Here is a 26,860-nt window from a genome sequence, read left to right as displayed (position 1 = left end):
TGTGGAGGTCCACAATGTTTTTCTGAGTTCTTCGCTGAGTTCCTTGGATTTGCCCATGGTATCAAGGGCAAAAAGGCAGTGGCTCTAAAGGTAAGCCCTTAAATACAGCCAGAGGTGCCAATTAACTTTTAATTATGACAATTGACCAATCAGAAGCTTCTAAAAAGTCATTACATCAATTTCTGGAATCTTCCAGGCTGTTTAGAGTCAACTTGGTGTATGTAAACTTTCAACCCAGTGGAATTCTGATACAGTAAACTAAAGCTGAAATGCTGATGTGAACAAAGTAGATACATTTCTTTTGGCAAGTCAATTAGGGTATGGTAACATGAAATGTGCAGAGTTTTGGAAAAAGTGAGTTTGAATATCTTTAGCCTAAGTGCATGTAAACTTTTGGTCTCAACTGCATGACCACAAAAAATGAATTAAATATTTACAAAAGGGACAAACATTATCCTATTGAATAAATTTGCAGTGTTAAATATGCAGGCTCACAGAGCTTGAAATCTACTGAGCTTTTCTCAAGTTCAAAGTTTAATAATACAGTTATACCAATATTTCACCATTAACAGAAATTTCTATTGGTTGCTTAGAGTCCAACACAACCCCTATCGCAAAAAGAAAAGGGGTATGCCAAAAGGGCAGGGAGAACTACTGCCCTGATGCAAATGGGGGTGCTGACACAGAGTACCTGGAAGTGCTGACACAGGACTGTGGCAAGTGCAAGAGCACAAAGACAGGAAATTTAAGATGGGACCTGAGCGGTTAGCACCAGGGCGCATTACCACATGCATTAAGTTTAATCCCCGGGTCATTAATCTCTGGGACAGTAGCGCAGATGAGTGATGAAAACAGCAGTGCCGCCGCCATCCCTTTTCATGAGCTAGCAGTAGCAAGGCCAGGCTGTGGGAACGAGCAACAGGTGCCACATTACTACAACGTCCTGCTTATCATGCCTGAGAAATGGTACACAAGGGCAAAACATTTTATGCCTAAATATATAAAACCAATGACTATGCTGTGCGTTTTATACACATGTAAAAACAATGAAAAAGCTGTGTGTTTACATCAAGTATATTTTTATATTATTCATTGCCATTCTCTATTCTGGCACCAGTGGGAGGTATGCTGCCACACTTCAGAAGCAGACCTGGTCATAACTGGTTTATCATGCATCCGTTTAACATCAAAGACAAGACTTCACATTTAAGAGTCATCAAAAGGAACCCCAGAAGCCATGTAGGACACTGGTATTTATTAAAAATGAAGTTCCTATACTGAAGAACAAACTCACTCTACTGGATTTCAACTAACTTCAACTTAACCTAATGGTGCAGTCACATTATGAACAACCGCTACAATGGTTTCACCATTCTACATTAATACAATGTATTAGAAAACATGCTTGATTTTGTAAAGTATTTGCATTTCAAATTTTATTATTTCGATAAAATCATACAATAAACGCACAGCTGAGTCTTCTCATGCAGTGCATAGCTTCTAAACTAGTACATAAAGCAAATACTAAATCTAATGAGCTCTGACATTGCTCTTCAGACATTTAGCAAGCCGGAAGCTTTTCCAACTTTGTTTCTCCTATGATCCAAGCCGGCTCTCCTCTATTCCGTAAGACTTATTGCTATAGCTGGGACTTGCTAAATGCTTTCGAAAAGTCAAACATCAGAGATGCCAAATACACTAATGCAACAATAGAGAATAACCACATGTTTCTTTTTGTTTTTTTTTTTTTTTAAGATTGCCATGTGCCAGACATTCACTGGAGAAAAAATAAAACAAAATAAAAAATGAAAACAAAATTGGAGAATCTGGACACTTTTGCACTGATACATATAGGAAATGTGTTTAATAGTTTGATAACTTTTATCCAAACCTTGGCATGTTTGATTACATTTTCAAATTTTGATAGCCAATTGAATATTCTAACGAAGCCTTTGGCCATGAGACCAACGGCAGGTGTGGATTTTGACCGAGTCCAATATGACTAACATTAAAAAGCTCACACTACCCCGAAATAAATTAATTTCACGCATACGGGTGACATTCAACATTCAAGCGCCAGTGTTTTTGTACTGTCTTTTGGTCAAGTTTCTTGAAACTTTCAAAGAATCACTTTTAGGCTTACAAAAATAAATATTTCTCAAAAAAGGATTAATAAATTACACAAAACTAGCAGCAAAAGTAGAATCTAGAAATCTGTGTGCAAATAGCTAAATTCCCCAACTGCTAATCCCCCTGGTCCCAAATAAATCCTGGTTAAATATCAAGAACCCTTCCCCTTTTGCAAACAAGCTGCGTTTCACAATCTCCACACTATATTTGGAAGCTTAAGGACACGTACTCAAGACATTTATATATAAAACTAGATGTGCAATAAAATAACTCTGTAAAACTTGATGGGCACAACGTACAAGGGTTTAGACCTATCTTAAATAGCACCAGTCACCTTAAGTTACCTCAATACTGTCAGGGCATCTGCTTCATCTAATTGATTTCTTTAAAAAAAAAAAAAAAGTTTTTTTCAAGGCACAACACACTTGAGAATAAATCTATTGCACTTAAGTTAAATGCCATTTTCTCCTCCTCCTCCTCCTCCGCTCAGCTTTCTGTGTGAATGAGAAGCTGACGCTGGGTCACCGGCCAGCGATTCTAGACGCGCGTCCTGGGGCCGGGAACTCTGGGAGCCCGCGGCGCCGACGCGCAGTGGGGAGGGGAAACCCCTGTCTTTGGCCTGATCAAGTGGAATACACAGCCAGTATGCAATGGAAACCTAACGCAACTAAAATGGTGGTGCACCTGAACTGCACTCTCTACCACTCTCGCAGACAACCCTGTGCAGTTTGGTTTGGTTTTCTTCCTTTGTTCTCCTTCCGCCCCTCTCCTACAGTACTGAACCCCTGCAATCCCCCTGGACAGCCTGTCTCTGAAAAGGAGCGACGCCTCCAAGTAAGCCAAGAATCTCTTTCGGAATTCAACGCAGCTTGAAAAGAGAAGATGTGTGTACACAATTTGGAATAACGTTAAGCCTGCTGCACAATTCATTTGTTTTTATCTCCTTGACCAAAAAACACCAACACTAGCATGCGTATTTAAAGCCGAGTCAGCCGAGGGGGCTGAGCCGGCGTTGTGGTCCTCGTGAAGCCATTCAGTCTTCGCTACGCTACGGCAGGCATGTTCTTCTTCCTTCGTTTTTGTTTTTCGTTTTCAGAAAATTTAAGAAACTTTATCAAAAACGTTTTTTTTTTTTTTTTCAGTTGCCTCCTAAATGTTTCAAGTAAAAATGAAAGAAAAAAGAAAAGAACTTAAAGGAAACACCATCGCTCAATCAGCCAGCTTGTGATGCTTTACTAGCTGCCTTAACACTGTCAAGTCAATTGCAAGTGGAATAATTCATTCCAGAACAGTGTCTGAACACCTGTGTTTGTGTGCGTGTCCAATTACTTTTTATTTATTTTCTTCTTTTCTCAACAATTATTAGATCATACCTGGAATGGCTTTTTTTTCTTTTTGAAGACTACCATATCCCTAATAGGTGCCGATCCAGGATAGAGTGAGCAAAACATTAGAACTCTTTGTCCCGTGAAATACAGTTGCCACACAAGGAATCATAAGCGTTTTAACACTTCCGTGATGGTTCCCTGAGCCGCCTGTGCTCTCGCCTACATTGAAGGCGGTCTGATTTCTTTGTGACAATTTGAAGTTCAAATGGAATAATGACTTACTCAGTCATTTTATCCCAGTGTTTTTGCCAAGGTTTGATTTAGAACGAGATCTTTTATATATGCCTTAGAAAAAAATTGAGCTCTTGGCCGAGGTCAGCCTGTAATATGACACTGAAAATTAAAAAAAAATTAAAAATAAAAGGAAAAAGAAAAAAAAAAAGAAAAAAAATCCTGTCTAAATTTAAAGGCACAGTACATTAACAAACAAATGATCCTCAGGTTTACAGAGAAAAATGATGCGCAGTGGGAAAACTAGAGTCCAAGATACTATTCGGGTGTTCACATCAGCAGCCATGTTTGAATTCTCATCTACGGGTTGACGCTCTGGTTCTCTCGCGGGCTGTCGTTCAGTCTCTTCGGGCTCCCTTTCAGACCGCTGTCAGAGAATCACAGCTGGTAATGTACTGCGAGTTCTTGAAGCTACACAGGGTATAGTCTGGCTAAGTTACATGTGGTTTCCATTCAGCTAGGCGTGGTGACCTCCATCTTGGGGATGGGGGCTCTCTTAGTTTCCCCACCAGTCCACCTGGGAGTAGTTTCCTCCGTAGCCGTCGCTGCTGTAGAAGTTTCCAAAGCCACCTGAGGGACAGAAGGGCAGGGAATGAGCACCACAGGGGATCCCTTTTACCCACCTTTGTGTGAAATAGTTTTACAGCCAAGACCCTGTGCAATCTCTGTATCCCCCATTGCATTTAAAGTTTCCATTAAGCCAGAAGATAGACGTGCACGCGCTTCTCCCAATTTATGAACACGGCATTTAGCATTAATGCAGTAACATTTCCTTCTTGCTGTAAAAGGAGTCGTCTCTGAACGCAAACAGCCGGAGTTCTAACACGGTGCATCTGTTCTGTACAGATATACCTCCGATTGGCTGAAATGCAAATCATAGTACGTTTTCTTTGGCTCTTTACATATAACTATGTACCATAACAACACCATAAGCATGGTATCTGAACCCAGTCATGACCGTACACAGAGGTTTTTACATGGCTATAATGCAATCTCAATGCAGACTCAATCACTCTAAAATCAATACCTGTCATGAGCTGTAATAAGCAGCCATGGCTGGTTACGACATGTCGTATCATGCTTATGGCAGCTTTGTGGGCTTTATAGAGCACAGTTCAAATGTTTCCAAAGGATTATTTTGATTGCACGCAGTCCTTAAATATTTGAAATGCAGACGACACATTTATAATATAACGCCAGAACATCTCTCCCCCCAATAAGGAGAGACGGGGAGTGAAACCAACCCTTACCACCACCGAAGCCGCGGTTTCCCCCGTGGCCCCCCGTGTTGCGCCCGCCGCGGCTGCCGAAGCTGCTGTTGCTGCTGCTGGTCTGGCGGTAATCCCTGGCCCCGAACCCGCCAGAGAACCTTCCGGGAAAAAAAAAAAAAGAAAAAAAAAGAGAGGAGCAAGATTAACAGGCTGCTCATCTTCAGGTCAGAACTCACTGGGCGCATTTCACAAAACGTTTTTCGAGTTACAAGGGCAACTGCAGAGGGAAAAACTCCCAAGGCGCCGGCAAGGCTCAATGGCCTTGCGACTGGGCAGTCGGTGAGGTCGGCATGGTGTGGACGGTGGACTTACCGCTTAGAACGGCCCCGGGTGCAGCTCTTGTGCTGGTGCTCGTAGGCCAGGCTCTCCAGCCAGGAAGGAACCTCCTGCTTGGCCTCGACCAAGATGTCCAAGAGGTCCTTGGTGATGTTGCTGTTCTTGTCGTTGAAGAACGAGGTTGCCAGCCCTAAAGGGGAAACCAAATGTCAGGCAAACCCAAACGTACGAGTCGCTAATGATCCCATTTACCGTTGACGTGAACAGAAAACAAACTTGCGCTGAGCAGCAGTACCACAGCACACACCCAAGACATTTAGGCGGACATTTTAAAGCCTACGCCACCTACGAGCATTGAATACGATCAAGCCCACACTAAGTGAAAAATGCCATCATGAACGTACACAACGCATAGTACTTGACCACTTGCCATGAAGGCATTAAGTAAGAAATTTGAAAAGAAATTGGGGGGGGAGGGGGCGGTGCTTACCGAGGTTTCCGACGCGGCCCGTACGCCCAATGCGATGGACGTACTCTTCGATGTCGCTGGGCAGGTCAAAGTTGATGACGTGCTTCACGTTGGAGATGTCGAGTCCACGGGCAGCCACCTGCAGAAAAAAACCGCAAAGCTCAGCACTGCATCTAAAACAGCAGATAAATATACATATATTTTTAAAAAGACAAACTACATACTGCCGTGGCGACCAAAATGGGGCACCGTCCCGAGCGGAACTGGTGGAGCGCCTCCTCCCGGTCTCTCTGGGAGCGGTCGCCGTGGATACTGGTGCAGGCGTAGCCCTCGCGGTACAGGAAGTCCTCCAGCGCGTCGGCTCCCTTCTTCGTCTCCACGAACACCAGGGTGAGGGAGTCTTTGCCTGCGAAAGGAGGAGAGTTCTGAGCACGCCAGAGGGACGGAGCTACCGGCCGCTGTGAAAGGGGGCGGGGCGCAGGGCGTGAGCTCACTGGTCTCCCACGGAAACGGACGGGTCCCTCCCACAGGGCCGCCCCCCGAGCGCACGGGGAGACCAGAGAGCTCATTCTGCGTGGAAAACGCAACGCCGCAACTGAAAGCAGACTAGACGCATGACAAGCGGTTTGCTTTCTTTGCCTTGACTGACAACCATTAAGTAAAATCAGTACTGCGTAACCAAAATACCAATGGATCACTTGAAAGAGCCTCTAACTTGTCTCAGAGATGGCCCCTAAGTTTTTTTTTTTCACATTTTTTTAATTTAATTTTTTATTTTAAATAACCATTCAAATCACCTGCACGGCTTTGGTCGGGTTCAATGTTTGTCACAAAGTGCGTCGGTTTTCTTTAATGGCTATCACAGCAAAGGCTGGGGTGTAAAAGGTTGGTGGGGGGGGGGGGGATGGTATGGTGGGTTGACACAGAAACAGGCATTTCAGATCCACGTGAAGTGACTTCCTTCCCTACCCCCGGGGTCCCCGACACCAGTCTGGCTAATGGCAGCCCCGGCCATGGCCCCCCCCCCCCCAAGATGGCGGGGCCTCCCAGCGAGTAACGTTCCGTTCCTGCTTCAATATTGCCATGTCGCCATGGTGAACGCCCAACTAAAAGCAACCCACGCTGCCCTATTAAATCTATTTTTAATGTACTGTTGTAGGTATTCTATTGGTAACCATGGCAGCAGACCTTGGAGACATCACAACGGAGATGGGAGTTGGTTTTTCAGCTGTGGATTTCAATACAAAACAATCATCATCCTGGGGGCCCCACATTTAAAACCCCACAGACACGCATTAATGCCCTGCAATATTTTTTTTTAGGGGGAGCATAAACAGAATCTCAAATCTTTGCCGCCTAAACCTCAAACTGCAAACAAAATCAGTTTTACACCTTCCAAGAACTCAAGTGCCCAATAAAGAGCAAACGGGACAGTATCACATTGGTTTAGTAATGGTCACCAAGCAACATTTAGAGACAGTTGCGGGGAAGTTAATTTTTATATAAATATGCCACCAAATGTTAGCAAAATGTCACCACGGCAGGAATGTCGACCGCACTTTAAAAAAAAGCGAAAGTCACTTCACAGGCAGTTGAAAATGTAGTGACGGACTGTGTCAGACAGTAACGCTCAGCCACAAAGTTCTCTTTCCCAAACACCGGCGGTGCGGACGGCTGTGTGTGAGAGCCAAAATGGCGGCATGATAGGCGAGACGTCTGGACTGAGGACCTCCTTAAAAAGGCAGCTGTCATGCGTTACTGTCGTTCTGAATTTGGGTTTCATTTCAAATAAATAACTAAATAAATAAATGTTTGACAAACAAAGTTTTGGCCAAAGAAAATTTAAGTGAAATGAGGCAGGCATTCTACTACCACTTTGTATTAAAAATGTGCCAACTTACCAGGCTTCTCTGGGCCCTCACTGGCATTTTCCTGAACCTCACTGGGAATGACTTTGAATAAAACCAAACCTTGCGATAAACTTTATGCAGTGCACAGCAGGACTAAAACAACTTTAACCATAAAACAGTGTAACTATCAAAAAAAAAAAAAAAAAAAAAACTTTTGCATGGTATCCCTAAAAAAAAATGCCTTTTGAAGAGTAATTTCCTGGTGGCTACCATGATAAAGCAACTCCAGAGGATGTGTCTGTGCCTGTTTGTATGCTACTTAAGAGAGGCATACACACAACCATGCATGTTAAAAACAGAAATGTATAACTATATTACTTTGTTTTGCTTTTTTTTTTTTCTTTTTTTTTTTTTTTTTTTTTTTTTTTTTAAAATGGGGAGTTGAGGGAAAGGAAGTTCCATTTCCGTAACAAACATTGAACCTCATCGTTACCCACCTGCACATGCATGCACGTGTAACAACATCTAGAACATAGTGTGCACAAAACTGTAACACTCCCAGATCCAACAATGTGGCGCGGTGTTGACGAGCCGGTAATTACCTGTGGCGTTCAGCAGGTCGAGCAGGAAGGACCTCTTGTCGCTCTCTTCCACCCAGACCACTTTCTGGGTGATGTTCTCGGAGGTGGAGCCGACGCGGCCCACGGCCAGGAAGATGTACTCCTCCAGGAAGTCCCGGGCCAGGATCTGGAATCAACACGTCGTCAGGTCAGGACCCCGAGCAGAAAAAAAAATAAACCAGACTGGAGGTTTTGTGGTTTGTGGTTTGTTTTTTTTCCTGGGGCCCCCGCTGTTACCTGGATTTCCTTGGGGAAGGTGGCGCTGAACATCATGGTGTGGCGAAGGCCCTTCGGGGGCATGGTGTCCTGCTCCACGATGCGCCGAATCTGGGGCTCAAACCCCATGTCCAGCATCCTGTCAGCCTCGTCCAGAACCAGATAGCTGAGGGGGGAAAAAAAGCACTCATAACAAAATAACCACAATAACGACGACGCTAACAACTATGCCGAGCATATTACAACAAATACTGGGAAAGATAATGTTAATGAACACTACCATTAATAACAATGATGATGAAAATAAATATACAAAATGCTTGACAAACAAAATTTTGGCCTAACAGATAAGTGGTCCAACAGGGGCCAAACCCATTTCAATTCAGTCCATTCAAGAAATGAAAAGAAATGCATTGGAAAATCTCAAAAATAATGTCTATAGAAATTTCATTTCCAGAATTGAATAGACCTCTAATTCAGCCGGACGGCTACGTTTATCTTAACGCATCGAAAACCCACCCATAATCTTCCCTCAAGCCTCAGCTATCACAGCGCTGCAGTACTTGAAGACGACTCACTTGCAGTAGTCCAACCCTATCTTTCCCCTCTCCATCATGTCCACCAGACGGCCGGGCGTGGCCACCAGCAGGTGACAGCCCCGCTCCAGGTCCCGGATCTGCTGGCCGATGTCAGCCCCTCCGTACACCACACAGGGGCGCACTTTGGAGCGGTACGCAAACTATGGGGGAGGCGAAGGCACGCGGTCACAATGCGGTTTTACAGACAGAACGGAAACAAGGTCCAGGTCGAAATCTAGTATATGGCTGGACCGGCCGACCAATGGTGTAACTTTCATCACTGTCAGTCAGTCACAGATATTCGCGTTTATAGGGCTGGCCCCGCTGTTGTGGTCCAGCCTAAAAACAGGAACCGTGCGTTAGACAGGACGTCAGTAAAATGCAGATGCACTGCAGTGGTCCGCCGTCCCGGAGGTCCTTACCTTTCGAGCCTCATCGTAAATCTGGAGCGCGAGCTCTCTGGTCGGGGCCAGGACCAGGGAGATGGGGTACTGCTTGCGCCGGCCGTACTTTCCGTTCTCCTGTAGGGGGGAGACAGAATAAATTAATATTTCTGTAAACCAACCACAACAGACCAAGTGAGCAGTCACCTGAAAGGGTCATGAAAAAGCAATATATGACTCAAGTGCTGTGTGTTCAACGTAGCATCAGAATGCATGTGGACATGTCACCAGACAAGTGAACGTGAGCAGCTGTATTAGCACAGTAGCAAGCTCCTGGCTGTGTTAGTAATTGAGTGACCAGTCGTATTAGCAAGCTATCTAGCTGTGTGAGTTGGCACCACTGTCATTGAGTGTGTTTGTTTTCTCAGAATGCTCCCTAGCAACTGGCTGTGCCAAAGTGTGTGCATTTATTTATGTGCATTATGATTCAGCGAGTTTGTCTGATTACCGCACTACCTGGCTACTGGCGGAGCTAGCGAGTGGGTGTATGTGTGTTACTAGCACACTACTGGGTTCGTGTTCGTGGGCTGTGTTAACATGCGAGTGCGTGCATCCGATTAGCACACTACCTGCCTACTGCGTCAGTGAGTGAGTGAGTTTGTTTGATTGATTAGCACGCTACGCTACCTGGCTACTGGCTTTCGCAGCCTGCAGAGCCTCCCCTGGCCCTTCAGTGTAAATCTGACTCAGAACTGGGAGGAGGAACGCCGCGGTTTTCCCAGACCCTGTAGAACGGAGGGAAAATAAGAAGGACGGTCAATCACACGGCCAGTGAAGTAAACATCGAGTACACCACGAAGGACCCAAATGGTGAAGGTTTCAACATGTCGCCACAGCGTGCGGTCATACAGTCTCTCTAGGTCTGAGCCTCCTCTCCGCGGGCACAGACGCTGCGTTCTCAGTCGTGAGGCTGTAGCGGACGCCGGGGCGGTCAGTGCTGCGCCGCCCCTGGCCCACTGACCTGTCTGAGCGCAGGCCATCAGGTCTCTCTTCGCCTTGATGATGGGAATGGCATGCTTCTGCACCGGGGTGGGCCGGGTGTAGCGGCTCAGATTGATGTTCCCCATGATGATCTCCCCCATGTCGACGTCATGGAACTGCAACGCAAACAAAACGAGATACATTTAATAATAAAATTCAATAAATCCTTTGGACTGCTGCCTTTCTGCATCTGGCTCAGGCTCCCCAAAGAGAGCGGTTTCAGACAGGGGACTTACACTTTCAATATGGGGAGGGCAGTTGGAGCCAGTGGCTTCGACAGGAATGTCGTCGTACTTCTCGAAGTTGATCCCGGTGTTGCTTGCCGAGAACAGCTCGCTAAGGGGGGGGGGGGGGGGGGGGGCAGTGGAACGGCATTGGGTCAGTCAACATGGAAAGAGTAACACTGGGTAGGATGATGTTCCAGATGCTGTCAAAGCGAGCGACAGTGCGAGCAACTGCGAGAGAATGCAAGGACGTATGCGCGGGAGAGGTCACGCGTGTGTGAGACATGCAAGTCCGGTGCACTCACTGCTCCAGGCGCTCGTTGGGGGACGTGGGCTTGGACCAGTCCTCCTCATCCCTGGAGTCCTCCACCCAGCGGCTGTTCCCTCCATCCCTGGAGCCGAACCCTGGGCGCTCATACCTAGAGAAACACCACCCGCACACCCATTCAGAAACCAGTCTCTACTGCAAAACACCACCAGCTCATCAGCTCATCGGTCTTCCGTGAAACACCACCTACACCCCCAATCGTAATCCTGGCTTCTGTTAAACACCACCCACACCCTCATTCACGGTTTTTCCTGGCACAAAGTAGGCCTTAAGTGGTGACTTTGTGAGAGCGACGGCAGTCAGTCCTGCTTCACTGCCACCGTCTATGCGACACGTTGGCTCCCTGCATTTAGCTACGAAGGTAGCTACTTCAATAGCGGACGTCTGAGTGGCACGAACGGTCAGTGGCACTGTCTGTTTCATTCTTTTATGCAATTAAGCCAATTCTGCTGAAGTTAATTTAGTGCGTCTAAGGTTGCGTGTGAACTTGAAAGCAGTCAAAACTGGAAAAATGTGAAATGCAGTATCATTCTCAATGAAATTGCACCAATAAATTTGTGGACCATTTCTGATCGTTTTAGTTTTTCTTTATTAGGATTTCTCCTATAGGCAGTTTAGGCGGCTTGGAAAGAGCCGCATTCAGCCTAAGATATTTCAATTCAACAATATTTTTATCAAATGACCGGTTTTACATACCACTTTGCCACTTTTCATTATACTTCACTATTGTTTACTAGGAATCAATTCAGTGTTTCTTCATGGCTTCATTTTATCTTTATTTTCCATTACCTAGAAAGTGCTTTGATCACATGTGCGAGTTCCGTTCTGTTCTTTATTATTAGTAGTACAATCATCATAAGACATCTAAACACAGTATCTATTACTTAGGAAACATGACGACTTCACTCTGAAACATTTGTGGTACTTGCAAATTAATCCTTTTCACTGGAGTTAGCCTTCTAACAGGAAGACTTGTGTTGCACATGAATCAACCACAATACTGCAAAGGAACTCCAAAACCCCAACATCATTTGCTCAAAGGAAGATCAAAGGAAGACATTTAATGGGGACTTGCAATGAACGGAGATGAAACCCGGTGACCCCGCGTGCTGGCATTCTCTGCGGCTGAAACGAGCCGTCGATCCCTTTACCTTCCTCTCGAGCCAGACCCGCGGTCGTTGAAGAAAGCGGACTTCCCTCTGTCGGCGCGTCCGGCAAAACTGGTGTAGGCATCCCTGTTGTCTTTGATGGCGTTCCATCCGCCTCCATCTTTGTTGTCATAGCCAAATCCTGAAGAACGGCAGAGGCGAATCCTTAAAATGTGTGCAGTCCAGCGTTCATTTCAGTCTCACACAGTCATGGCACTCATCTGCTCTCCAGCTGATTCCAATAACAGTGTCCAGAGAAACACTGTTTTCATTACGTATTTTTAGTGTGCAAGGTTGCCTCCTCTGATTGGCAGCTCACTACACATTTGCACTACTGATTGGTCAAAATGTCAATACTCATGCAAGTAGGCAACATGGCCTCCAAAATACCAATATCAAATCCTCCTGAAGTGGGCTGCATGAGAACTTATTTTCAGGATTTAAAAAAATAAAAAAACCCTCAATCGCAACTGAATTTTTTAAAAAAAAAGGTTGGTTGTTTAAATGCAATTAACTACAAAAATGTTTACTGTCATTGCACATGGTCTTAACAGTAAAACACAACTCAAGGCCATAAGCAATAAGAGCATTGCACTCCAACCTGAATGTTGCATGGGCTGAGACTGGTTAAAGGAGCCGCCTCCCCGGTTGCCACGGTATCCTCCACGCCCACCTCTGTCTGTGCGAGTGGGTCCGCGTCCTCCAAAACTGTTACGATCCCCATTCATGCGGTTATCCCTGCCATCGTGGTAACCATTCACAAAGCCGTTGCTGCGGCCGCCGTCCCATCCAGGCGAATCTTCGTTTAGAGAAGACAAGTCAGTCAGTCAGTCAGCGAGGGCGGGCAATGCACACATTCACCAATTAGAGTGGACCCAAGCATGACTGCAGAAAAAAAAGGAAGTCCCTTTCTTGCCCTGAGCTCCATAAAAATTGGCTGCAGGTCCATTTCCCATCTAGTGAATCACCTTGGAGGAGGGATAAACCTGTCTACATACGCAAGGAAGACTAACCAATGCAGCCTGGGCCTGTACACTAGGCTCATCGGGCAAAAAAAGGCTGGTTTGAATTTCTCGTGTTTAAAAGGATGGTTCACTTTTGCTTTTGGTTTTTAAAAAATATTACCGTTTCATGTTTTAGTGTGAAATGAAGGATAATTTACATATTTCCAGACATTTCGGCCAACCTTCCAGGTTTTCACCAGCAGGAGTACTTATAAAAGCATGTGAGGCACATACATGGTCTAAAGCAAGAAAATACACTTCAATGAGGTTATGGCTGCAGAGGTAGTACATGTGAATATTGTGCAATTATTTCTGAAGGAAAAATATTAAATAAAATTACTTTTAATCTTATTTTCAATTGGAACCATTTCCTATGGTGCATGTAAACTGGTGCTCAAGGAAATTGTGGAGCGTATTCCTATATTAATATTACTACACAGGTTGATGGGAGTGAAGAGCATGCGCCAATTGAGAACAGAAGTACTGTTACAATATCCAAACTGCTTATGTTTCCAATTGTGAATGAACACTAAAACGTCATCTGTTCATATGTACAGCCTCTGGAAAGAAAAGCCCACTGTACAAACGGCTCCGGAGTTGCTTGAAGTATGGTCTAAAAACTTCTGAGCATCGAACACTGTGCTAAAAACTGTCATGGTAAAGACAAAAACAGAATGTGAACCATCCCTTTAAAGTGGGGCAGAAACACGACGCGTATGAACATCTGCAGGTTGTTTTAGCCTCCATCATTAAAGTCAAATTCACACCACACTGATACTTTGGTGTGGTCCAATCACCCAAGACGTCTTGACAGGAGACCACAGCGGCACATACATAGGGCAGACTTTTTTCAGTGTCAGTGTCACCATGATTCAACATCCTGAATCATGGTCAACAACAGTCAATGGTTCTACCATTCAACCAATCAGGGAAGAGGGCTTCTGAAAATGGTTTTAAAATTTTTAAAACGCTGAGAAACAGCTGTTCTTCTCAATCACATCCATGGGTGTTTGTGAAGCTGACCTCAGTCGTGTGCACCCAAAAAATTATATTTTCACAGGAACTACAGTGACTAAAGTGTAAGTTCTGGAGTAGTCATGCCACAATGGCATATCCAATTCATTTATTTTAATCCCACCTGGAGTTCTCTCGCAAATTATCCTTCTGGTTACCACAGAATTTAACCACAAATACAACAAACTGATTCAGTGTTTCTCACCCTGCCTCAAGTCTCTTTATCCATTAGCAATATAGAATTAGCCAGAATATTTCCAATGTTAATGAGTTGGGTGGAAACTCATATTAACAGCTGCATCTCACTGGTGAGTCAGTTAGCCCTCACTACTGCCTTTAAACGAACAGTTACATCATGCTCATAAGCAACAAATGGCTTCCAAAAGGAGATGGCTGACTGGGTCAACAAAAAAGCAAGCCAGTTCATTTAAGCAAAGCGACTAGGAGCAAATGTTAACCACTCAATTGTGACACACACTGGAAAAATTCAAACCCTTTTTTACTTACTGAAACAGGTACACAGTGCATTTAGTGCAATTCAGCAACAGTTAGGTTACACCACGTATTGGATTTGGGTGAGTAAACTTTAGGTAAGTTTATAAACATAATTTGGGTTGTCAGCCAACTGGTCGACTTTGCTCAGGGAAACATTAGGTTTGTGTCCATGCTACAGAAAAGGATCGCCAGGGCCACCCAATCAGGAGCCACGAAGAAAAGCTAAAGCGGTTGGGAGCCCTTAGCCTATTAAGCCATTTCAACTGTTGTTCAACAGACATGCACTTTAAAATAAACTGCTCGCATGTATAGCACTAAACATTGAAACAACTGACAACATTACATAGTCAAGAAGCTGCCCATTTGTGGCTGAAGCATGTTAGCAAATGCAACATCACGGCAACTTTGTTAAATAAAGCACACAATATAGTATTTCACTGAAATTACCTTTCCAGCATAAATGGAATATGAATCGCAAAGTTTCAAATCCAGAAAACGCAACATCAACTCTACTTGAAGACCACAGAAACTCAAAACTTCTCTGAAAAATGTCAATTTAAATTCTGACTGAAACCTGAAAAATAAAGAATCTGTATCGCATGAATTGGGTTCACAGGAAAATGGAAAGGCTAGATGACCCCAATGACCTGTTCTTGTTATTATACTTTATGATTTCTGCAGGGCTATCTTCCCAGCAGAGGTCCACAGGATGTATAAAAATCAGTCACACCACTGGCAAATGCTTCAGAGAACATTCCAATTTTACAATGCTACCTTTTATGCGGTACTGATGGTATGCTTTTGCTCTCCACCACACACTATGTTCAATGCTCTCTCACACTCTATGCTCTGTTGTCATCAAAGTGTATAGGAGCACTATGCAATGAATTATGGGATATGATGTCTCCATAATGCCATTGCTACCAAATATCAAAAGCAGCAGCAAGTTGCTCTAAATGTGGTCTAAATCACACCAGTGCAGGGCAACTGCTTTCCAGCCGATGAATTTGCTGTAGAGCAGCTACTCAATAAGTTGCACAGGCATCCGACAGCCAATGTTTAAAGTCCAATGTCAGCTGACATAAGTTTGTTAAACCATACAGTACCTTAAGGCTATGATTCTACCACTGAGGTCATATGCACTCAATTTGTTAGCTATAATTGAAAGCCATTAGAATTCTCATGTTGTGTGCTGTGCAGTGCATGAGTTGCAAACACAAAAAGGTGGTCCCAAATAGCAATGTTGCCTGAGTAATGCTAGCCCAGATGTCACTGCTAACACCCAAATAGAATACTTAATTGAAGTGAAGGACTGAGGTGTTGGGAAGCTTGTCTCACATTTAAAAAATTTTGGAACACCAAGCCTGAGAGTACTTTGCCTAAACAGCCTTGCCAGTTGGGCTGGGTGAAGTCTCAAAGATGCAACTGAACACCCATTTGCCAAGCAGAGAAGGACCAAGTGGAAGAACCCACAAATTTGGCTTGTTTTATTGGCCTGCTGCTGTAAGCCAGGCCAACCATATGACTTTCCATCACTAAATGAAGATCCTTCCTGCATTTGAAGAGAATCAGATGGAAATGACTTCAAGGTGTTAAACTGTAATATTAAGGAGTTTCAGATTCACTTTGTAATAATGGCCTGGTGACAGAAACAGGCTGCCAGGTTATCAGTTACTTCAGTTATTAAGATAAAACAGCTAAGAGTCAATCCCATCCAGTGACAGGATTACATTCCAAGAGGCAACCAGTGCATAAACCTGGGACCTCAAACTCCATTCCTGGAAGGCTGCAGCGCAAGAAGGTTTCAGGGGTTTCCTTTCAACCAGAATTGAATTTAGGCATTGGAAACAAGTTGTGTGGCCTAATCAAATGACTAACCACTTAAGTGCCGAAATACACCGAAAGTCAGCAGACATTGTGGTCCCTGAGAATCTGAATTTGACATCCCTGGTATAAACCCTGTCATAGACATGCACTGTAAGAGTGCACACCTTACTTCCATCTGCCCATACCCAGGCTGTGACCAACACGAATCCCGGTGCCAAAGCCGTTGCCATAATTGCATGATGTCAGAAGCGAGTCAGCTGCAGCGCTTGAGCTCGTTTAGATCTGGTCCATTAAAAAGCAACCACACGTACAGAGTTTAGAGACAAGGGGGGTGAACGAGCTGGGACAAGTTAAAAGTGCTGCAGCCCTATCACATGCAGGCACGTCCAGGTATACCACTTCTGTCTGGCCAGCCGCCACAGTAGTTCTGAGAAAAGGGGAGCTCCTGCGGAGGGTATCCCGGGTAACCTGAGCAAAAGTGAAAGGCCCTCCATCAAAACTATAGAACACACAGTGAAGAAAGAAAAATAACATTTTTATTGAGTTTCACTGCCTGTCACTCATTCTAAAAGTAGCCCCGCCCCACCTCCTCCCATTTCAGTTAAGTTTTAAGGAAAATACAATAAACATGAAAATCTCACAGGTAAGGCATTGCCAAATGGCTTGCGCTCAGAATTGCTTACTTTAAGGCCTACGTCTCAGGCCTATCCGAGCGGTGTGATTACTGAAGCTACATGAAGCCAGCACCCATTGCTACATTAAATGCAGCTGCCCCTGCTCCCACCCCCACCCAAAAGTTGAAAAAGCAAGCCCCCTCGCTGCTCCAATCAGCAGATACCCAACCCGCCCTTTTCCAAATCACCAGCCAGCAAAATCACCCCAGTAATCAAATTGCAGATGTTTGTGCTCTCAAAAAAAATTAGTAAGTAAATAAATTAAGATTGATATTTGTAAAGAATTGGCACACCCAACGTGTGTGGGCACAAACTGCATTTCATTATAACTTCATGCATATAATGCAGAGCTTCCCTTAGCAAAAAGCTTGTCAGAACACAGAACTTACAGCTTCTCACTGGTGCCACAGAATAACCGCTCTGTCTACCAGAGGCATAAGAATTTCCTGCTGCAAAAAAAAAAAAAAATGAAAATAAAGTCAAGAAAATTCTGAACAGGGTCCATCTGAAAGTTGAAGGTTACATAACCTCAAAGATTAAAATATACACATGAAAACATGCTTGTAGTTTGCGGGGCCGATAGCTGCACTACGACCAATACCGAGAATTTCCTCTGCTTTTTCATTTACATCCCTGTCTACGCTAATGTGTGATTTTGAAAAACGGTGCAACAGCAACAAGTGTCCACGGTAGTTGCAGCTCCGAAAGCATGATTTAACACGCGTCTTGTAGAGTGGCAGACGTGGCAGTCATAAATGTTCCTGAGCGCTTGTCAGAACGTCGCTGGGTCTGAGGGACTGCAGAAACGTTAATGATCTAAACCACACATCATTCACATCGAGGCATCTCAAGAGAGCAGCCTGGACCATTATGGCAGTCTATCGTGCTTCGCATTTTACCGTATCACAGAAGCCATTGCTCCAGGGAAAGGTAAAGCATGTGCTCTTTTGCTTTATGTATGGTTATTGCAGATGGCACCTACAATACCACCTTAACCCTGTGCAAAGGACAAATTTGAAATTTTAAAAATTGCCACAAACAGATTGTCATTTGTAAACAATCTCCTTCCACCTGAGATTTGATTTCAATGCTTTAACAGGCCGCAGCGCCATTGTTCTACTGGCTCAGCAGTTGCATTATATGAACAGCAAATAAATGTTCCTTGTATAGACAGAACCTAATAAATACAGTTAAACTAAAGACAAAGAAATCAACAGTAGTATACATTGGTAAGTGGCGAAACACTAAATTGTATTAAACCAAATACGCAGCTATCAATCTTGTTAAAGGGTCAATTTAATAATTTTAAAAAATATGCTGTTCTTTACCCAGAAATCGAGCAGGCAGGCAAGCAGCTGGATAAACTGTGGAAGTGAGCCAATTTTTTTCTGCAGGAATGTCATACAGACGTAAGCACATGACGCGCCGACGCACTAAAGTGAGAGTGAATGGGCATGTGATTTATATCTCCCAGGAACATGCCTGTCTCTCCTTTGTTCTCCATATGTTCTCCCAATGCAGGGCTCGAAACTGCGACCATTTTGGTTGCATAGGCTCCCGAAATTTAATCTGCGCGACCTCAAAATATAATTGGGAGCATTTGTGCGAGTGCAAATAATTGTTCTGGTGCGACCTTTTTTTCCCCCCTCTTTTTCCAGTTGAACGTCCCTTTCTCTGTACATTCGCTAGTTAGTACACTCAGTATGTGCCTCGTGAGCTGACAGTGACCATTCTAACCAACCAAACTGAGCTTGAAATTCTTACCTTCAATGCTGATTTTAGATTGGTTAATTAGCCTTCAATCACTCCCTTTCGCAGCACTCCACTGTCACGCGACACAGAGAGCTAACGCATTAACTAATGTTACCTGAAGACAAAAGTTTGATCAATTTATTAGCGTTATCGAAAGCTGAGAAGTTGAAGCGAACGATTACAGCCTTTTTATTTATTTTATTTTTTTAGAAACGTTCCTAGTGTTTTGTGTAGCGACCCAGTTGAAACAGCTAATTTCTCCGATGCAGTTTACTGGCGCTTGATTTAATTAGTGGTATTAATGTGACTAGAAGCTCTTTGTCGTTTGAATGCATAACACACAATTCCTCGCGCCAGCACCCCCCCCCCCCCCCCCCCATACTGTAAAGCTTGTGGGATGGAGATCACAGGTAACAGTGCATTTGCAATGGAGTCGACACATTTTAAGCCTGACAGTTTAACAGTTACTTGTAAACCGTACTGTCATATTGTCGTTTTTTATCAATAAAAAAATCTATTGCATATATTGTTGGTGCTCCTTACATTTTGGTGGGTGCTCCTAACTTTTTGAAGTTGGGAGCACCAGTGCTACAAAGTAAAAAAGTTAATTTCAAGCCCTAAAATGCAAGCACAGGTGGTGGTCCTGACCCGTTTAACTTTCATTATACATTCTTTATTCTGATCAGCTGGCATACATGTGATCCTTCTGACTTTTCTGCTATTCCTGTCTGCCTACAGTACCCAAAATGCATTGGGAGGCTGGCTTCATGTCTGTAGGTTAGCAAGAAGTTGGTGTACACAATGTACTCATTCAAATTCCACACAGGAATAGACAAACCAAACCGCATCCACAAATTATCCAAGAGTGCTGTGCAGTGCATCTACTGAGTTGCAACCATAAAAAGGAGGTCCCAAATATCAATGTTGCGAGTGCTATTGCTAAAGCAGAAGCCACTATCGATACCGAAAAATAATATTTCATGAAATTGAGGGAATGAGCTGTTGGACAGCATCTCATAAAAACCTTTTGAACAAAAGATTTAGAAAAGTTTGTGAATATGATCCAGGAACAGGTGAAATGTAATGGCATTAAAAATGCATTTCAAAGATGCTACCATCCCTAGAAACCACACTATCTGTGAAATGTTTAACTGGTTGTCATGGGTACAGGATACCTGCAGCAACCAAGTGAGTCAACTGATATGACGTGTATTATGAGCGTCATTGTGGAACCCCACCCAGTCCTTGCAACTCCAAATCAGTAAAGAGGGCATCCTTACGATCTTACACAACCAACTGTAAAGGAAGCCTGTTTTGCTTGTTTTTCAAAAGGCATGTTCCAGTTTATCCAGCTTCTGAGATGAAAATTGCACTTCCAACTGCCAATTCTGTGATTTCACAAACACAAAAGAAAAATGTGCCCCAATAACACCCACTGATTCACATTCTCGGTCTTGATTAATTCATTTCCTATTTATGCTGATGACGTCCTCTGACTATGCACACACATTCTTGGCATTACTGAACATCGGCCAAAATGCTTCAACTGGGTCAGCTATCGCATTTAATTTTTCACACTCATTTCCAAATGATGCCACTTCAGAAATCCTCTTTAATTTGATTGATATCACTATGTAGATAGCAGGCCCAGAGTGCCATGATATTGAAATAATATCAGTAACTCAAGACAGAGCCCCATTTTGAAGATATTAAACCATTAAATTGTAGGTGATAAATGTTTTAGTTCAACTCAAAATCGGCAAAAAACATCAGCAAAAGGAACCCACCTGTTCATCAGTAGATGGTACGAGTCAACATTTAGCATGTTTGGTTTTGTTGTTTCCATAAATCACTGCCATGTTATTGGTCAAGAGGAAATTCCTTTGGTTTAGTTCAGAAATTAAATGTAGTGTGTCCATTACTCATTTCTGATAAACTGAATCTGATTAACTATAAATTAGCATCAGGAGTAAATTCGCAAAACTGACTAAAATCTGAAGTATTCTTGAGGGCAATTCCATTTACCAATATTTTTCCAGTACTGGTGCAATACGCTTTAAAATATCATCCATAAATAGGAGGGATTCTCCAATAAAATGGACACAAATGATCAAATACTAAATGGCTACAAAAACTGGAGCTACCTGGTGAAAAACAAGAAATACAATCTAAAGTAAGACTATTGGGAAGCCCAGCAACAACACATTGTGCACTGTAAATTTTAAGGGTAGCATGCTATTCTCCAAACTCACTAAATTTAGCCATCAAGTCATTAAAATCCCTGCTGTCTCTTAACTTGACAAACAAATTGTGGAACAATGACACTTAAAACAGCTCGGCCTGTTCTCTATTTTCACTGCGTTAGAGCGGGCCGATAAACTATAACAAATTATCACTTTTTTTTTTTTTTTTTTTAAATTGCAGTAACAATCATTGAAGTCATGCAGTACAGACTTTCTTTACTCCTTTATTTTCCTTATTTAATTATACTAATGCTTGAACCACTGTACTATAGGGGCCACAGGAAATGCTTCTGGGAGAAAAAGGGGGAGCAAAAAAAAGAAAAATTGCCCTCATATCTACTGCCTGTTGATAAAACTGCCAATCAGCAGCAAGGCCATGCACCTTGCGTGTGATCATGCGACATATTTTTGCCAAACGCATGAAAGCTACATCGTCCTATCAACACCCAATAGGAGTGATGCATTTTTCTCCACAAAAGTATTTCACATGCTCTGTCAGACTAGAGAAGGGCTCAAGCCTGTGGTCAAGTTAAGTCGGCGTCTCTATATATGCTGATTATGCGGTGGTGAATGTTATCGCGCTAAAAACATATTTGATATCTATCATTAAGGTTGTTGCCCAGTCCTAACTACATGCATCATTTAAAGGGTGGAGTCCCTTACAATGAAAACCCTGTATAGTGATGTTTACAAAAGAATCAAATACAAGTGTGTAAAATTTTTGGAGCGTCAAAACAGGTGCAGGTAACATTAAAAACAATCTCATACAGAACGGACCAAAAATTAAATTTAGTTGATCAACAGTGGCATGACTCTACGGGTCACAGGCAACATACATTGTCCTGTCTGGGTATTCTGCTTCACCACAAGCCACCCCCCTCCCCCAAATGTAATTGGTACAGTTTTCAGAGTCAGGCTGTAATCAATCATTTAAAGAGCAGTACTGCTCAGGTTATGACACTTGTTGCCACACATAAATGCCACTGTCCCGCTTGCTGACGCCCATCAGTGTGGTCTATGCAGCAGATGCACTGCTGAAGACAACATGGGCTTACTGCTTGCCAAGCCTACTTCAGATTCTGCTAATATCGGATTGGCACTGGCAAACCCTCGCTGTGTGGCTGGACGGCCTGCAAGCAAAAGCAATTCAGCTGCCTCCTAAGAGCACAACTGCTGGCGCACACAGGCTGCTGTGTCCTTGTGGCTGTCGGTACTGCATTTCTGATGCACTGGGCTGAGGCGATGAGGTTTCCACACCGGATAAATTTGTCCATAAGTGCCTGAATAGAATAATGCCTCGAATAGAAATCTAGGGAACAGCGTGCAGGAGTTTTGTCGGTTTGTACTGAAGCAGTGGGGCTAGGAAAAGCGATCGTAATCGTAAAGATGGAAGTACGGTGTCTCGATCGAGGTGTTATGAAAGTCTCCTGAAGCAAGAGACAGCGCACTGAGTAACTGAATCCTTCGGTGTGTCACTGGCATAAAGGCAGCGTTCTCTTGATCAGCAGGGCATACCCATAATTTGTTCTTCCCTTATCGGCTTTTGACAGAACAGATGCTCAACACATTAAACCATTGCTAACACAACAGTAGTTATATCACAGAAGAAAATTCATTATCCAGGTCCAGTAGTTTATATTAAGCAAAGTAATACATGAAATGCATGCATAACTTAATTATTGAGTTTTTTTCCCCTCATGATCTGGACATGCACAGAATGTTAATGTAATATGGAAACGTCACGTGGTCTTCTTAAAACTGTACATAGCATATATTGAAGCATATAATACAAATTTAATTTTAAAAAATAAATACATGTGCAGATGTTACTTGTCCCACTAAGTTTTGCAATAAGAACACCATTAAGAGATGTTCTTACCATTTTTAGAAGCTTCTTTGTTCCTTAAATGCGGTGGAATGTAACGCCCTAAAAAAAAAAAAAGCGGTGCTTAGGAAAAACCAGCAATTACACAGACTACTAAAAACACACATTCACTATAAGGCAAACAGACAAATACCCACAATCTTAACAAATGTACCGCAAGCAAATGCATAACATAAACATACATTGTACAAATTAACTGCAAAGTCAATCTTATTAGCTGGTAACCTTTAACTTTAAATATTCAGCTATTATCCTGAATAATCCTTCACCACAACATGTCACAACTGACCTAAAATGGAAAAAGTATTTACTTGAAACGCTGAAGGTATTTGTCACATGGTCATTTTGCTTAACCATCCAATTTGCTTCAGATTAATCCATACAGCACAAATGCCTTTCTTCTAATGGTTTGCCCCCTTTTTCCTCCACAAGTTGGTTTGTGCAGTTGTATACATCAGTGCTTATTACTGCAAACTCCACTATCGATTAGGAAGAGTGCAGGCAAGCGCTAGCCCAGCTCTGAAGAGTGAGATGCCAAGAGCTGTTCCTCATCACAATGTAGTTTGCAAGGCTGGCTTTTCACAGACATGAGCCGGAGGAGGATGCTTTATGTACCTCATGGCAGATGGAACTGCCTGATCATCCAGTAGGGGCTGGTAACACGTAATAAAGCACCATCATCCCAAGCTGTCTTAATCCGTCCAATCCCTGAGCAATGCTGTGGCCAATTGTGCATCGCTCTGTAGGGCTCCTGGCCAACACGCATGGTCTGGATTCAATACCAGACCTCGGGGCCTATCCATGCACTACAAAGGATGAGCCACCCAGCAACCCCATCAATGGAGTTTCTTCTTTTTTTTGTAAATTGTGGAACAAATTGACACATTACCTAGGGAGTGGGGGGGACAAAAAACATAGCTGGGGAATAAGCCTTAACTATAATTAGAGAATTTATTTTCAGTATGCAGCATACCAGCTTTCTGTTTGCTTGTATTTTTGTAATCACATCTGATGTGGTAGTGAACCTCCATGTGAAATACTTCAAGAAAAAACCCTGCCCAAAGTACTGGGTGCTGACATGACAGCCAATCATAAAAACTGCCAAGCAGCTTCCATGTCCTTTGAAGTCTGGAGGTTCACCAAGGAATCGGGCACAAATACAGACAAAGGAGGCCGAAAAGAAAGCAGATATTCAACAGGGCAGCAATGGCCATTACTGTACTCAAAACAAAACCAACAGTTATCATTACATCACTAGAATTTAGCAGACACTCATGTTATTGTTACGGTTCATCTCCCAGCCCTAAAAAAATGCAATACATCTTTAACTGATACTTACTGCCAGTCCCACCTCCACCCTGCCCGTTTGCTGCGTTCAAGTCCAGGGCAGCAAGCTGCAAAAAAAACAGGACATGTACAGCCAGTTTAAACAAACTTTTACAATAAAATGAACACTCATCAATGCAAATTATCTCCTATGTGAGTGATACTTACATAATATTACTACAATCCAAAGAATAATAAACAAAATAAATTTAGGATAAAAAAAGTACACAAGCAAAATTTTAGCTAGATCCTTTTAATAAAATTGGGGTCGATGCTAATACTAAGATTTTTTTTTCAAAAGGCAAAAGACAAGTTGAATAATGCATTAACGTTAGGATTCACGTACAGCATCTGTGTCAGTGCTGGCAACTTGACAAAGCAAGCAGGACTGTGCCATGAAATTCACACTCTGGATCTAGTTCATTTTGTTTCACACTGCTTTAGGACAGGATTAGAGGCGGGTAAGCTGATCCAGGATCGGCTGTTCGGGTCGGACAGTTCCGAGAGCACAGCAAGATCAACACCGGTCACGTGTTGCCTGATCCATAGAGACTTTCCGAACTGACCTACTTCACAGTCTGCAATGGAAACGACAGCACATTCTTTATGCTAGCTAGCTAAGTGTATCAAGTTCCAAGACGCAACCAATAAAGAAATTTTGTCTTCTAAAATACGCATCTAGTCAGCAATCTAGCTTTTAGTGTATTCTGAGAAGCCGGCACCAGTGTCATTTTACAATCTGCTGAGTAGCCAGCTTTATTTCTACCGTCGGTGGCTGTGATACGTCATTGCCCATCATTTCATCCGTGATGTTTCTACAAAACCCATTGTTTTCAAAGCTTGCACTAGCCTATTAGCCGGAGGGCTAGGAACAGTACCTAGCCAACGCTGGCTGATGTCATCGAAATCAGTGTTTATCCAGCGCAATAACAAACATTAGACAAATCTGAGTTATGATGGCTAGATAGCAAATTACGGCGAGCTAATCTCTTACTCTTCTAACGTTAGCTCAATTAGCGGCTTCGCTAAAGAGCCGACGTAAATGATACAGGTTTTTAAACTAAACGTCAACTAGTCTATATATAGCAATTGGATGAACTTCGCCGGCTGTTAGCTAGCTAGGCCGGGAAGAACATCATAAACTGGCTTCTTTGTTTTCTGGCTATGCAAGCTAACCACATTATGATTTACCCCCATCCAAAATTCAACAAATCGTCACATAATGGTTATGCAATTGCGGACTAGCACAGCATTGCAGGTTACCGTTACTTACTATTTATTAAGCCGTACTGTAAGTAGTAACAGTAGCAGCTAGTTTTATCCGGCTAACTTAATCAGGCCGGGTCACAATAACTGGAATTTTACTTTGGCTACTGTTTTAACCATTCCAAATGTATTAGGTTTCCCGCTGCCAACTACCAACCTCTATCAGGACGTTAAATATAACGACGTATCCAAGAAACCGGTTAGCGTTAACTCGCTAACTCGATTTAAGTAGTTGGTTCCAACAGAGTTGGCTGACCACTTACGATTTCTTTGCAGGGGTTCGAACAAAGAAGCTAACGAGCTAGCCCTACGTAGCTAGCAATGCGTAATCGGGAAAAAACATCCAGCTAGCTAGCTAATGTAAAGCGAGCTGGCTACCTGTGATGTAGGAGGCCAGTGCCTTCCAAACATTCGCTAGCTAGAAGTTAGCCTGCTTGCGAGCCAACTGGAGAAAAATTAGAGTTAGGTTTATCCAGCATCATTCATACATGGTCGTTTATGTTTCCATAATTAAAACGAAAGGACCACAATTGTAAAGTTTGAGGACGCCAACAAGATGTGAAAAGTAGACCGATGTTGGCAATGCGCTGACAGAAAGACGCCATTGTGATGCTGGTGAAACTCCGCACTGAAATATGAGGCTCCGCCATCATCACCATTACCTCCTACAACACCACCAACCACCATTTTAACCAGTCACATCTGAAAGCACGCAGCAATGCCGGATAATGTATTAGGCATCGCTCCCACTGTAGCCGACGCTAGCTAACCAGCCAGCTACTTTAGCTACGGGCAAATTAATTTTATCACAATATTAACTTTGTTCTACACTTCAACTGCTGAAAATAACAAACCAAAACAAGGATACTCACCTGCTGATCTAGACCGTGTACATTTTCAATGGCCACATGACTCATAACTAAATAATAATGGGGATTCAGGTCTTTTGAGAAAGGGCTTTCTTTGTTAGCTAACTAGCCTGCTATACGTCTCCGTGCTTGTCCTCGTCTTTTTTGTTTTCTTTGCGGTTCCAAATGTATACGGATTAAATTACGATAAATACGTTCTTATACTTTATATATTTAGTATAACGTTAATAAATGTATCATTAGGTTTTACGGAAAACGCTAGCTTGTAACGTCCCTATCCGAACTAGGTACGACAAGAGCTTTATTACCGACACCTTCCACTGGTTCGTGGTGTAATGGAACCGGTTATGAT

At 43.2% G+C, this 26,860-nt stretch overlaps 1 protein-coding gene across 9 annotated transcripts; it reads right to left on the bottom strand.

Moving 5' to 3' along the window:
- Positions 1-1,235: 1,235 nt before the first annotated feature.
- Positions 1,236-26,860, bottom strand: LOC118222453 (ATP-dependent RNA helicase DDX3X-like). 9 transcript variants are annotated; one of them, XM_035408058.1, is made up of 21 exons: positions 26,512-26,860; positions 24,387-24,441; positions 23,042-23,089; positions 17,557-17,616; positions 16,890-16,961; positions 12,755-12,952; positions 12,157-12,295; positions 10,983-11,096; positions 10,690-10,789; positions 10,434-10,569; positions 10,100-10,197; positions 9,452-9,550; positions 9,030-9,190; positions 8,473-8,617; positions 8,218-8,362; positions 7,667-7,717; positions 5,990-6,171; positions 5,787-5,904; positions 5,333-5,486; positions 4,994-5,118; positions 1,236-4,319 (listed from the first exon to the last, which is right to left on the bottom strand). In XM_035408058.1, the coding sequence occupies exons 1-21, from the start codon at positions 26,554-26,556 to the stop codon at positions 4,246-4,248; spliced, it is 2,319 nt and encodes a 772-aa protein (XP_035263949.1). In that variant the 5' UTR covers positions 26,557-26,860; the 3' UTR covers positions 1,236-4,245. The 9 variants fall into 9 exon arrangements, with proteins under 9 accessions (XP_035263949.1, XP_035263950.1, XP_035263953.1 ...); XM_035408059.1 differs by having other exon boundaries at positions 5,000-5,118; XM_035408062.1 differs by having other exon boundaries at positions 12,827-12,952.

Source organism: Anguilla anguilla, chromosome 3, assembly GCF_013347855.1.
Source record: "Anguilla anguilla isolate fAngAng1 chromosome 3, fAngAng1.pri, whole genome shotgun sequence".
NCBI classification, from domain to species: domain Eukaryota; kingdom Metazoa; phylum Chordata; class Actinopteri; order Anguilliformes; family Anguillidae; genus Anguilla; species Anguilla anguilla.
Note: the sequence above shows the minus strand (reverse complement) of the source record. Positions and strands in the feature narration are given on the sequence as shown.